The sequence below is a fragment of the Furipterus horrens genome, unplaced genomic scaffold, assembly GCF_987537825.1.
Source record: "Furipterus horrens unplaced genomic scaffold, mFurHor1.1.pri manual_scaffold_2, whole genome shotgun sequence".
Classification (NCBI taxonomy): Eukaryota; Metazoa; Chordata; class Mammalia; order Chiroptera; family Furipteridae; genus Furipterus; species Furipterus horrens.
The window spans coordinates 157,423,208-157,438,244 of NW_028327172.1; the positions used below are offsets into that span (position 1 = coordinate 157,423,208).

Sequence of the window (15,037 nt, forward strand, 5' to 3'; positions counted from 1 at the left end):
GTTGCAAGTCACTTTTATTGGCAGTGAACTCTTTATCAATTTTTGTTTGAGAAAATCTTTATTTCTCCTTTGGTTTTAAAGGCTAATTTTGCAGGGTATAGAATTTTACGTTAGTGAGGTTTTCTTTCAACACCAAATATTTCACTCCAATGTATACTTGCTTGCATGATTTCTGAGAATTTGAATGTAATAATTTTTATTCCTCTATAGGAATAAAAATTCCTATAGGAAGGTGTTCCCACATCCCTCTTACTTCTTTCAGGATGTTTTCTTTATCTTTGATTTCATATAACTATGGTTTTTTGGTATTTATCCTGCTTGATGTTTAAGCTTCCTGAATCTATTGTTTGAAATTAATTTGGAGAAATTTTTAGTCATTATTGTTCCAAATATTTCTTTCTGTCTTTCTTCTCATTCTGGTATTCCTATTATGTGTATGTTTCACCCTTTGTCAATGTCCAACAGTACTTGAATATGCTATACTGGGTTTTATTTTTCAGTCTTTGTTTTCTTTTTGGCTTTTGAATATGCCATTGATATATCATTTAGTTTAGAGTTTCCTTCCTCAGCTCTGTCCAGTATACTAATGAGGCAATCAAAGACATTCTTCATTTCTATTACAGGGTTTTTATGTATAGCATATCTTTTTTTATCCTTTCTTAAGATTTCCACCTCTCTGCTTACAGTGCCCATTTGTTCTTGCATGCTGTCTACTTTATCCATTATATCCCTTAGCATATTAATCATAGTGATCTACATTCACCATCCTTGTCATGTTTGAATCTGATACTTGCTTTGTCTTCAGATTGTGATTTTTGCATTTTATGTCTTGTAACTTTTTCTTGATAGCCAGACATGATGTACCAGGTAAAAGTAACTGCTGTAAGTAGGCATTTAATAATGTGATGGTGAGGAGTGTGTGTAGAGGGGAGTAGCATTCTATAGTCCTATAATCAGGTCTCATTGTCTTAGAGAACCTGTGCCTCTGGGCTGTGAACTTCACAAGTATTTCTTAAGTTTTTTCTTCCCTTAGGTGAGTCAGGTGACAAGAGTGTGCTGGCATTAGGTATTTCCTTTCATCTTTGATAATACACAAGATTAAGCTCTAGTTAACTAGTTTCTGTTGAAGGTATGTCTTGTTAATAAAAAGTGCTCTGGTACATTTCAAAGTGATTTCTTTACCCCTCTCCCTGCTAAAAACAGGAGGAGATTGTTTTCTCTACTACTTAGTATGGGAACCTGGTCAAAGTCCTGGAAATAAATCTCACAATATTGTGGAACATCTCCTCCCCTTATATCTGAATCTCCCTGGAGGTAACTTTTAGAGTTTTCTGCAATCAGCCTCCAAGAATTCACTAATCATAGTTCAGGTTTAACTACCTGGCACTGGTTCCTGCAGTGGCTTCTGCTGATGAGCCTGCTCTCTGGCAAGCTGTGGCCCCTGTATTCACCTGTCTGACTCTCTAATATTGGGGACAGTGGTTTGCCCTGTATCTTCCCACCATTTGTGAATCCAAGAAAAGTTGTTTATTTTTAAGTCTGTTCAGCTTTTTATTTGTTATAGGATTGAGTGGTGACTTCCAAACTCCTCATAAGTGGAACCCAAAATACCATAACTTTCTTTTAATGAATGCATAAATGAAAATATCTTTCTTCATTCTTTCATTCACCAACAGATTTTTACTGAGTACCTACAAATTGCCAGACAGGGTTCTAGGCACTGGCAACATCAGTTACTAGAACAAACTGTTGCCTTCATAGAACTTGCATTATTGGGAAACCTAGAGCTTAGCAGTATTTTTTCCTTTTTTCATTGCTTAGTCTACTACAGTTTTCCCAATTTGTTTCCCTTTTGCCCCCTTCCACCCAATCCAACACTCTCTCCCACAGTCAATCTCCTCTCCATTGTCCATGTCCATGGGTCATTCATACATGTTCTTTGACTAATCCTTTCCCCTTCCTTTCCTCATTCACTCCTTCCTTATTCCGTCCTACAGCATTCAGTCTGTTCATGTTTCCATGTCTCTGGTTCTATTTTCTCATTAGTTTATTTTGTTCATTAGATTTCAATTATAAATTAGGTCATGGGTATTTGTCTTTTGCCAACTGCCTTATTTCATTTAGCATAATAGTTTCCAGTTCCATCCACGATGTTACAAATGGTAGGAATTCCTTCTTTTGGAGTTTAATTTCCAGTTTCAAGCCATTGTTCTTCAAGAAGAAGCTTGACATGATTTCAATTTTCTTGAATTTAAGAATTATTTTGTGTCCTACAATGTGGTCTGTCTTTGAAAATTATCCAAGTACATTTGAAAAAATGTGTATTTTTACTATTTTGGGGTGAAATATTCTGTAAATATCAAATAAGTACATTTAACTTAGAGTGTCATTCAATACCACAATATCCTTGTTGATTCTTTGTTTCGAAAATCTATCTATTGTTGACAGTGGGGTGTTAAATTTTGTACAATGATTATATCACTGTTAGTCTCTTTCTTAAAGACCTCCAAGATGTTTTTCTTATATACTTAGGTGCTCCTGTGTTGGGTGAATATATGTTTACAAGCATTATATCCTCTTGTCGGGCTGCTCTCAGAAGTATTATGTAATGACCTTCTTTGTTTCTTGTTATGGCCTTTGTTTTGAAATCTATTAAAGCTGGTATTAGTACTGCTACCCCGGCTTCTTTTCATGTCCATTTGCTTTGAATATTTTTTTCCATCTTTTTGCTTTTTACCTGTGTGATCTTTTGTTATGAGATGGGTTACTTGTAGACAGCATATATGTGGATTGTGTTTTCCTATGCATTCACCTACCCTGTGTCTTTTGATAGAAGTATTTAATGCATTTACATTTAAGGTTATTATTGATAGGGACTTGTTCATTGCTATTTTTTCCCTTTACACCTTTGTTCTTCCTTCCCTCCCTTTCTTCTTCTTTTTCTCCTCCTCCTTCTCCTTCTTCTTAAAGCAGTCCCTTCAGTATCTCTTACAATGCTGGTTTGGTGGATATGTACTCTTTTAGCCCTTTGTTTTGTCTGGCAAGCTCTTTATTTCACCTTCAATTTTAAATAAGACCCTTGCTGGGTAAAGTAGTCTTGGCTGTAGATCTTTGCTTTTCATTACTTGGAATATTTGTGCCATTCTCTTCTGGCTTATAGTGTTTCCATTGAGAAATCAGCTGATAGCTTTTTCAGAGCTCCCTTGTATGTAACTAGCTGTTTCTTCCTTGCTGCCTTTAAGTTCTTTCTTTGTCTTTAAATTTTGCCATTATAATTATGATCTGTCTTGGATGGGTCTCTTTGTGTTCATCTTTATTGCAACCATATGTGCTTCTTGAATTTGTGTACTTTTCCCCTCAACCAAGTTAGGCAAATTCTCTGTTATTATTTTTCAAAGAATTTTTCTCTCCCTTGCTCCTTTTCTTCTCCTTCTATTACTCCTATGATACAAATGTTGTTACATCTCATGTTGTCCTGAAGTACCCTTAAACTATCCTCATTCTTTTTTAGTCTTTTCATTTTGTTCTCTGACTGGGTGTTTTTTCCTATCATGTTTCCCAACTTGCTGAACCAGTCCTCCACTTCATTTACCCTGCTTTTAATTCCTTCTAGTGTGTTCTTCATTTTGGGTATTATATTCTTCATTTCCATCTGGTTCTTATTCATAGTTCCTATGTCCTTTTTCATGTTGATATAGTTCCTACTTGGTTCTTTGAGTTCTCACTGAGCTCTTTGAGAATCCTTATAGCCATTACTTCGAACTCTATGTCTGATAAATTGCTAACCTCAATCTCACTTAACTCTTTTTCTGGGGATTCCTTCTTTCCTTTCAGTTGGGGGTTGCTACTTTTTCTCTCCATTTTAGGTAACTCTTTCTGTTTGTCTCTGCATTTCAGGTTGCTCTATTTTTACTACCTGTCTTTGGGGACTAGTCTTCTGTGGTAAGAGATCTGTGTAACTCAGTGGTGCAGTCTCTTTGATCTCCTGAGCTGAGTGGTCTAGAGATGCCCTTTATTTAGTTTATGTGGGCTCTCTTATTGTAATTGGGCTTTGATTATTGATGGTTTATTCACTAATGGGTTGTCCCCTCTGGCTGGCTGACTGATAGTCACAACTTCCACCATGTCTTGTATGCTGTTTTACAGGTGCTGGCAGAACAAAGCAAAACTACCCAGAAAACCAAACCCACACTAGCAAAAATACCCCCCTACCATATCATCAATATCAACAGAAAATGAGTAAAGGTTAATAAAGGTGGAAAGAGATCAAGAATATTATTATAAGATAGTAAAAAATGAATATGGGATGGCTAAAGGAAAGAATAATGATTTTGAGAGGGTAAAGAGAGGAGAAATAATGAAAGTAAGCAATATAAACAAGACAAAGAAATGGAAAATATAAAATTAAAAATGTAAATAAAAGGGGAAGGGAGATGGAAAAATAGAGTAAGAAAAAAGGAAGAGTATATTATGACGTTTGAAATAAATATTTAAAAAACAGCGAACCAATAGGAATAAAGCTGAAAAAACACAACAGGAGCAATAATAATGACAGATGAGCAAAGATTAATAAAGGTGGAGAGAGAATAAGAATATTATAACAAAGAGAAAAGAGAACCTGAGAAGTTTAAAGGAAAGAAAAATGATTGCAAGAGCATAGCAGGAGGAGATAATATGAATGAAGAATAGAATCCAGGCTAAGAAAGGGAAAAAAATAAAATTTCAAACTCAAATAAGCAAGGGCAGGAAGAAGGCAAAATGAAGTAAGAGGGGGGAGAGGAAGCCATGAAATTTGAAATAAAAAATAGTGAACAAATAGGTATAAAATTGAAGAAAAACAGCAATAACTCCAATATCCATGGCAAACAAGCAACAATTAATAAAGATGGGAGGAAAATAAAAATACTAGAAAAAAGGGGGGAAAAGAATGTGAACTGACTAAACTGCTTTGCTGGTTTTTGTTTTTGTTTTTTCAATTACAGTTGTCCCAATTTTTCCTCCCTTGCTCTCCCCTTCCCGCACTCTGTCTGCCTTGCTCCCACAGTCAGTCCCCCCCCCTCCCCGTGTTGTTCATGTCCATGGGTCCTTTATACTTGTTCCTTGATTAGACTCTTCCTTTTCTTTCCCCCATTATCCTCCTCACCCCTTCCCTTTGGGCACTGTCATTTTGTTTCTTATTTCCATGTCACTGGTTCTATCTTGCACATTTCTTTCTTTTTGTTCATTAGGTTCCACTTATAGGTGAGACCATATATTTGTCCTTCACTGCTTGGCTTATTTCACTTAGCATAATACTCATCAGTTCCATCCATGCAGTTGCAAAGGGTAGGAGTTCCTCCTTTCTTTCTGCTGCATAGTATTCCATTGTGTAAATGTACCACAATTTTTTAATCCACTCATCCACTGATGGACACTTAGGCTGTTTCCAGCACTTGGCTATTTTAAATAATGCTGCTATGAACATAGGGGTGCATAGGTTCTTTTGAATTGGTGTTTCAGTTTTCTTAGGGTATAATTCCATCAGTGGGAACACTGGATCAAAAGGCAGTTCCATTTTTAGTTTTTTGAAGAAATTCCATACCATGTTCCAGTGGCTCCACTAGTCTGCATTGCCACCAGCAATGCACCAGGGTTCCCTTTTCTCCACATCCTTGCCCACACTTGTTGTTTGTTGATTTGTTAATGATGGCCATTCTGACCAATGTGAGTGGTATCTCATTGTAGTTTTAATTTGCATCGCTTTGATGGCTAGTGATGTTGAACATCCTTTCGTACACCTAAGGGCCCTCTATCTGTCCTCCTTGGAGAATTGTCTCTTCTGATCCTTTGCTCAATTTTTAATTGGGTTGCCTATCTTCTTGGTGTTGAGTCTTATAAGTTCTTTATATATTTTGGAGATCAATCCCTTGTCTGAGGTATTGGCAAATATGTTCTCCCATATAGTTGGCTCCCTTTTCATCTTGCTGATGTTTTCTCTTGCTAAGCAGATGCTTTTTAATTTGATGTAGTCCCATTTATTTATCTTCCCTTTCGATCCCTTGTTCTAGAAGATATATAAGTGAAAATATTGCTGCGTGGGATATCTGAAATTTTACTGCCTGTGTTTTCCTCTAGGACTTATCAGCTCACCTTCACCTGCTTATAGATGGGGCACTTCTATCACAATTAGAAGAGTGGGATCCCTGAGCTCCCCTAAGAGGCACTGTTTGGTATTCTGGGAAAATTGTGGGTGTGTTCCCCTGCTCTTATGCCGCTCATCTTGGTCTGTCCCAGCTTATTTCCAATAATGAACAGTTTTGATGAACTAGCTGTCCGTTTCAAGGAAGGGGCCAATCTGTGTAAAAGGATCAGCTTTTTCCTGCTTGGCACTGATGGCAGCTCTGTGTGAGCAGAGAAGCCGGGCAGGGCCCTGATTATATCTTGCTGCACTGATTTCCAACCACACTGCCTTGCTAGCCTCAGTGGAAGAGGGCCCGAAGAACGAGTGTATTTTGTCTGCCTGAGAGAAGTTAAAAATGGGCCCTTCTGGAGTTTCTCTTCCTGTCTTTCTCCTGTGGATGGATATGCACCAGCAGGGAGTTCTTGAGTCTGGCCTGGCTTGTTCTGTAGAGCTCCCCTGTTGGATGTGGTGCTTGCAATCCTGCAGGAGGTGGAGGCTGGGTATGTCCTTCCTTTCCCAGAGGTTTCTCAGCCAGGGAAGGGGGTTCTGCCTGGCTGAGGAGAATTTTAAATGCTCAATCCTTGCCCGTCTAATTCCCAGCCCACTGCCCTCACATTAGGCACAGTAGCCCCAGTTTGCTAGCTGCACTGGGCTGGATCCCAGAAATCCCTTTGCTGTGCAACTTTCTGATCTCCCTGCACAGCTGTATTCAGTGGGAGCAAACTGCACTTTCAATTTTGTGCCTTTATGCTTGCAAGGCAGCTGTGCATGGGGTCCCTGCCCAGCATGTTTCAGCTCCCCTTTTGAAGTCTCTTTGTGGCACACCCACTGCAGTACCAAGTCACTGTCCAGTTATCCACTCCTACCACCTCTTCAAAAAGCCTAGTTTCTCATGGTCATGGCTGGCTGCAGCCTATCTCTGCCCAACCCCAGTTGCAGCCCCTGGTCATTTGGGAGATAGCATCTCTCTCTCTCTCTCTCTCTCTCTCTCTCTCTCTTTCTCTCTCCCCCTCGCCACTCTCCTCGGCTTCAAAACTTCATAGTAGCTAAGATTCCATTGATTGTGTAGGTTATTTGTTGGAAGATCAGCTGAGAATCTGAGTTGGGGACAAGACCAAGTGGACTCAGCTTCTACCTACTCAGCTACCATCTCCTATTCATGTTCTAAAGCTTAACAGTTTAATAAGAATATGTCTTGGTCTTAAGTGTTCTGCATTAAATTTACCAAAAACAGAGAATGCTCTTTTGATCTTCAAATTAAGTTTTTGTGTCTAATTTATTTATTTGTTCTATAATGACACTGGTTGGGCACCTACTTTTTTGGGGGGGCATGCAACATTTCGTTTTATCTGTCATCACATCTTTGAGCTCTTGTTCATTTAATGCTGGTTCTCATTAAATTCAAAAAATGCATGCAATGCATGACTTTGTGGTGCTATAGTATTTTTGCATAGTTTCCATGTCATTTTGTTTCATCTTGCTTGTTCTCTACTGACTCTTCTGAGACTTTATTATTCATTACATATGATATCTCTTCTGATATTTCATTATACATTCTAGGATTTTCTGCTTCTAGTTGGGGTAGAGGATAGTACACTATTTCAGTGTTGAAAAGCTTTTGATCACTTCTCAAATTCTAACTCTGGAGTCCTCCTTTCCATAAGAGAGAGAGGCAGCTTCATTGTTCATTTTTATTATCACCTGCTTGTCTGCAGTGGTAGTTCGTGCTAGTCATTTATTAGGAGAGAAAAATGAGACTTAAACCCATTTTTTCCTTTCTATATTTAGTTGATAATAGGGAGAATTATATTTGGCCAGTTCAGAAGTTTGCTCTTGCAGGATTTTGGGTGAGGTAAGGAACATAGCACTGCTGCTCTTCAGAATCTTTTATCACTCCTTCAGTAACCAGGTTTTGGAATTATTTGCTTAGGTCAGTGGTTTTTAACCTTATATGGAGCTCTGGGGAATAAAAAATCCTGACATTCAGGCTGCATCCCAGGTCAATTAAATCAGAATCCATGGAGACTGCAAATATGTTTTAAAGTGCCCAAGATAGTATGGAGCTTAAGAACTGCAAGCTTCGGTCATACATCTTTCCTTCTTTGTTTGCAGTAATTTTTTTAAGGAAAGTTTTTGCTCACACTGGCCAGAGTGGCTCAGTTGGTTGGAGCATCATCCTATAAGGAGTTTGATTCCTGATCAGGGCACATACCTATGTTGCGGGTTCAATTCCCAGTCGGGGCAACATGCAGTCCCTCATTGGGGCGTGTATGGGAGGCAACCAATTAATTTTTCACTCTCACATCGGTGTTTTTCTCTCTCTCCCTTCTCCTCTCTCTAAAGCAATGAAAAAAATGTCCGTGAGTGAGGATAAAAGAAACGTCATTTTTGCTCATTCTGTGGTGTTTTTGGAGAGAAATCCTGTAAAAAAATTTTTAATAGGCCATCTTCCTATTCACTTCTTAACAGGAAATTGAAAAATTCTCAGTAACTATTTGCTAATTACTTAAGAATCACTTTCTATGTATATGATAAGTTCTGCCTTTCCCTCATCAACATATACCTACTCATCTATTCCATCTGTGGATTATAGAACAATACTTATTTTGAACAAAAATAATAGTACTAGTGCTATATTTATATCCAGTATTAGTAAAAATAAAAATTTACTTATTCAACAAACAGTAGGAAATAAGGTCATGATTCTTCTCTTCAACATTTGAGTGTGTGTGCTTGTGAGTGTCTGTGTGTCTGTACATGCACATATATGTTGGGAGGGAAAAGAGAAAGGACAGAACCTTGAGAGACGTCTATATTATACATGTGGATAGAGGATCTAGTAAAGGCGATTTAGAGAATTCAGAGAAATAAAAGAGCAAATGAAATGCCATCTTCAGGAGGGTAGGAACCATGTTTACAGTATTCATTTTGTACCTTCAATACCTAACATTGCTTGGGTGATTGATATATATTGTGGAATGAATGAATCAGAAGTAAGTGTCGCAATTGGCAAAAGAAAAGTGGCAGGTCATATGTTACGAAAGTCATTCTTGAAGTGATTGTAGAAGCTATTGCATTTGATCACTAGGAAATCATGGAAGAGACCTCATATTTGCAAGAAGAAAAGGCAATAAAAAAAGTGGCAGTGGTAAATATGGATTTCTTTCTTCTCCAAGAGCCGGCAATGAAGAGAAGAAGAAAGTGGAGGGACAGTAGTAATAACTCAGGAGGGTACCATGATGAAATAAAGTTTTATTTTAAAACTTTAATGACTAGAGTACATTGTGTGCAAAGAGAAAAAAGCCACTGAAGAGGAAGTGATTAAATGGGACATGCCCCATTCTCCCATCTCTACTCTTAAAATCTGTTGCATGCCCAGCAATGTTCATATGGGACTATATAGAGGCAGAAAAAATATATAAAGCAGAGATTGAGCTTAATTAAGGATTATTTTTTTAACTACAGAATTTACCAATGATTTAATATGCACATTTTATAATATACATTATCACATTAGCTTGTTTTGTTAGGCATGCAACAACCCTTAGAGGTATTTCCCATAGAACCCTTAACGATGGACCCCCCCCCTTTTTCTTCAAGAGCATTTTAAGGTACTAGTGTTGCATATAACATGCCTTGGAAAACATGCTTTAAAATAAAAATTTGTTCAGAATGTCTACATATAACTTCTTTCTTTCCTTTGATGTATTTCTTTGTTTACCAGTGTCATTTTCTGTTCTTTTCTATTGCAAATATTCAACAGTTAGTTTTCACTCATAATTTAAATAGAGCTTAAGGGCAAGGATTTAAGTGTCATACTTTCAAGAGTCAAGACTGAACTGAAATGCTCTTCCACCACTTATTAGCTGAACAATCTTACACAACTTACTGAACCTACTCATGGACTGAGCTCCCTAACTCTTCTATATAAGCACCAATAATAATCAACTGTGTAGCAGATATGAGGTATAATAGTGAATTAGGGGTACAGTTAAAGGGTTAATTCCACAAAGCTTTGGACAGGATTTTAACATAACATATAGGAAGAACTAAAAAATATGCAATCAATTGAAATGCCTAGAAAAAAAAAAACAAAAAGAAAAAAGAAACTCAAAGTGATTTGTGGGGTAGAGAAGTGTCATAGATTGTGCTCACCCTTGAAGCACAAGGCATGTGGTAGAAAATAAATGATGATTAGTTAATTAATTTGGTCTGGTTCACAGAGCAACCTAACTTTGATGGGAAACAGATATTTCTTCTTTTTGATGTTTCTTATTAAAATACTAAGTTGCTTTGTAAAATATGTAAAATACATTTTTTAAATGATTATGCTAAGCCTCTGACCAGCAAGAAAGCTGACCATGGACTAAGTGGAAGGGTTTGGAGTCACACATATTTTACATGGATGCAACACAATTTATTATGTTTTTCAGTCATAAGGAACAAAAAGAAGATACTATCAAGTGTAGTGGTTAAGAACATGGGTTTTGGTGTCCTGAGTTTGATTCTAGCTCAGTATTCAGTAACCATATGATCTTTAACAAGTTGCTTTATATCTCTTAGTACCAAGCTCTTTGTCTAGTAGGCATAAATATACAAGCCATTGGGGTTGTTTGGAAGATTATGATAGTAGTGTTTCACTACTAAATTTATACCCTCTCAATGAGTGGTAGCTGTTACCAATAGTAATACTGTTGACATTATAAATATTTGGTCTTAGTACTCAATCATATCTTGGTTCAAGTCCTGGCTCCATCTATAGTTGTATGACCTCAGAAAGCTGCTTAATTTCTCTGAGCCTCATCTTTATACTTAAAATGAGTTCAATAATGCCTACCTCTCTGGTAGACAGTGATGGTTACATGAAATGTATGTAAGGTATATATGACACATGGCAGGCACTCAGCAGATGCTGGTTCCCTTTTTACTGCTTTCCCAAGAGAATAATGTCCAAATTTTTACCATGGAGTCCAAGGACCTTCATACTCTGGCCCCTGGCTCTCTTTCCAGTGTTAGCTTCTAACACCCTCCCTGTATCTTCTTCTTCCCCTTTCCTAACTTCTTTGTCTCCCACCTCATTAGCTTCTACCCTTAGAACTGGGATTATGTTCTTTGAGGAAATATCCCATTTTTAGATTCTATCTAAGAGAAGAGAAAATACCACATCTTGTCTTTATAATTAAGTAAAATCAATAGCTCTCTTTTATCAATGCTCATAGTGACCTCAGAGATAGCTTGATCTCTTAGAATATGATACAGTAAACCATTTCTCTTCTTGAAAAACTTTATTACTTTGCCTTTAAAAGGTGTGCATGTGTGCACACACACACTTGCGTTTATCTGGCCTCCTCTCTCTCTTGATAGTTTTGCATCTTCCATTACCTTATTTGTTATTAGATCTCCAGCACTAGGAACAGAGGCATCTATGACAATCATAGGGTTGTTGCAAGCATTAAATGTAATAACACAGTTACAACTCAGTTTTAACTGATTGTTGTGTTGGAGAAATTGAGTCCAGGGTTGCCAATATTTTCAAGAGACTGTTTTCAAGAGAACCCAGATTCCTATGTGAAATATTCTAATTTTTAAGGTTTGTAACACATTTAAAAATTAAAAAGTGCATTTTGAAAAATATGCCTAAACTCACTCTGTGGGACATCAGTTTTTAACCTCTGCTCTAGAATATTTGGAGAGCACTGCCAATGGTTCTCGTGTGCATCCTGCGACTTACAAGGACTATATACCTGTAGGTTCATCTTGACTGTACTCTAAGCACTGCACAGCATCTGTCACATAGCAGGTACATAATAAATATACCTTAAATAAATGAGTTGCATGAACACCTCTTTTCATAGTTAAGTTTATTCATTATATTATTCAATGTAATGCTTGGGAAACATTTTGGTTTCATTCTTAGTTTGGTTCCTGTTAAAGGTCTGCCATTGATTTTTCCCAGCTGTTAAATGTTACTATTCTTAGTACTTTGCTTTACAGTTTGTTTCAAAATATTCTGGATGCATTCTGCTTGTGTCAGACTTGGTCACCACTCCTTCAGCTGCCCTGTCATCACTTCTGTATAGCATCATCCTTTTCTACAACATAACATTCCCAATGCAGAGAAAATGGTGTCACTGTCTAAAGAATAACAGGACTAGTCCAGGATTGTTCTTTCCCCATCAGAGCATTCTTCCTCAAACTGTAGAGCATAATAGAGATGATTGTTTCTAATCCTTGATTCATTCATTCAAAGGTAAGTCATTAGAAAAAAAAATCATTGAGAGCATACTTATGAGCCTGGTAGAAAGAAGTAAACACTAATAAAATACAATCTTTAATTTCAAGGAGCTTATTGTAAATAAAACAGATAGTAAAAGTATAGTGTAATATGTACTATAAAGGAAATATACACAGAAAAGGCAGTATAACCAACTGGTTAAGGGCACTTCCCCAGTTCCAAGCTTCACTACTTACCAGCTGTTTGAGCAAGTTATTTAACATGTGGTTTGATTTTTCTATCTGTAAAGTGAGGTGTAAGAGAATACTACCTGGTAAGATTAACATGAAGATTTAAGTGAATTAATGTGTGAAAAGGGCTTAGAACAGTGTTTAGTATGTAGTAAGCACTCAACAAATGTTATGTTACTATAACTGAAGATACACATAACCCTGTATGTGTGTGTGTGTGTGTGTGTGTGTGTGTGTGTGTGTGTGGTTAGCTAGGTAAAGAGAAATAAAGATGTAAGTCTTGAAGACTCATTTCCTCAACAAATATCTACTGGATATTTACTATGCAACATGCACTACATAAAGAAATGTAAAGCAGCAGGAATTGGAAAATCTAGAAGAAAAACTTCCTAGGCTATGGGAAGAGGAAGTTCAAAGTCAAGGCAAGTTCTTAGAGGTGCAAATAGCTCAGTGAGGCAAAGGAGATAGGGTGAGACTTGAAGAGAGAAAAGAGATGATAAGAGAAAGAAGTGGAGGAGAAGGTGTCAGTTTGTAGGCAGCCTTGAATATCACACCATGCATTGAAACCTATTCCAGAGACACAAGTTGGCAAAGAAGGGTTTAAGCAGGGGAGTGATGGGATCAGAGCTGTGCTCTTAAAACATTACTCTAGTGATAATATTAATCTGAGCTAACTCAATTTTCTTTAGGAAGTGAGACCTCCTGCAAAACTCCTTATCAGAGATTAGTAGGATTGTTTTGTATGCAAATCAAAACTAATTAAGTTTTAAATAAAAGCACTTTGAAATTAAGAAGTGAAAATGAGTTTTCCATATGTGCAGTATAAATAATACTTTGGTTTGGAGCATGAAGTATTTATCACAAAAAGAAATACCTGATAGTATATGGGACTCTGAATGAAATAACCACTCTAGCTTGGCCCTTCCGTATCTATCTCCTTGTGTGTGTGTGTGAGAGAGATACAACAATGAACAATAACAACAAAAACAAATCAAAGATTCCTACCCTCTGGAATACAGAGAGACGGATCATAAACATTAATAAGTAACTTACATAAAATATTAAAATGACATAGTATTACCGAAATAAAAGATCAAGGAGAGTAAGGAAAATTGGGATTGTTCATTCAAGGTAGGAATCATAAAAGGATGATTTGAACAAGGAATGAAAGAAACTGCAAAACCCTCTACAGTGTAGAATTCACGATTAACTCTATGGCGGTTGCAAAGTCCTGTCACTGCACATGGGTCTTTTTGCACATGAGCAAAAAGAGGGTTACCCTGATAAACTTTATATATGATTTCTATATTAGCATGATTTGTATAATTATATATAATAATCATGCATGATTTATAAAGACAGTGTAAGTCTATTTTAAGCAATGTGATGAGGACAAGGCTTAAAATGGGCTGGATCATATTCTACCCACTACTTCCACAATAAACAATTCTGGGGTTTGGTGATGGTGGTAGTGTGTGGGTGTGGGTGTTTTAGACACCATCTCCTTCTTGGAACAGAGCCTGCCGAGCCCTATTCTTCTACAACCTGTCCTGATAACAGCCCAACCCAGCAGGAACATCGATGCTTTTCTTTTTCTTACCGCAAGAGCAAGAACAAACAAATCTCCTTCAACAACCTAGTATTATAGAGTGGTGTCCTTCACCACTTATCTGCACTTTAAGAAGGCCTGACTCCAAAGAAAGAATGCCACCTACCGAATCAGCAGCACCAGTCAGCCAGTCCTGCAAAGTGCAGTAACACTCAACCCGGTCGGCTCCAAAGCCCCTCCCTCTGATTATTCCTTTTTTTTTTTTTTTTTTTGCCACTATTTGGGCTGACAGGAAGTTATGCTCTCGGCGCAGATATCTGATAAACACTTCCACATATTGTAACCTGCTCAATAGCTAAGTCAAATTTCAGTCCTCTGTGCCTGCATTTTGCTTCAGTGCACTTTCACGTTTGGAATGCCCGTCTTTGCCCGCGCACAGACACCGGGAAACCGCTGGTGTAAATTGTGCAGGGGCTGGTGACAGGAGGCTGCAGAAAGCAAGGAGGGTGACCCGGAGCTAGGCTAACATTCGGGATTGCACAAGAGGTCAGGCGATGCTGTGGGCTTCCACATTTGTACAGCTGCAGCACTCTGCAACGTGCAACTCCATCCGGAGGCCTCCAGGGTGGGGTTTGGGACGAGGGTCGGGGTACTCCTCTGCAGTTCGTTGAGAACGAGACTGGAATCCCTGCAAAGCCTCGGTTCAGGCTGAAGTCACCACAGCTGCGCTGATGCACACGCTGCAGTGGCGCCATCCCCCGCGGGCGCAGCCTGGGAAGGGATGGGGTCGCTGCGAGTGGGCTGGGTGGTGGGAGAAGCACGTGTCCGTGCACTAAAGGCCCAGGTTCGTGACACCAAACCGT

At 38.0% G+C, this 15,037-nt stretch overlaps 1 protein-coding gene across 1 annotated transcript in view; it reads left to right on the plus strand.

Moving 5' to 3' along the window:
* The first annotated feature begins 14,955 nt into the window (after positions 1 to 14,955).
* LOC150019797 (uncharacterized) overlaps positions 14,956 to 15,037 on the plus strand; it is a 35,214-nt gene continuing 35,132 nt past the window's right edge. The window contains exon 1 of the mRNA XM_090267373.1: positions 14,956 to 15,035. Coding sequence (XP_090123499.1) covers positions 14,956 to 15,035 — 80 coding nt within the window. The remainder of the gene's footprint in view (positions 15,036 to 15,037) is intronic.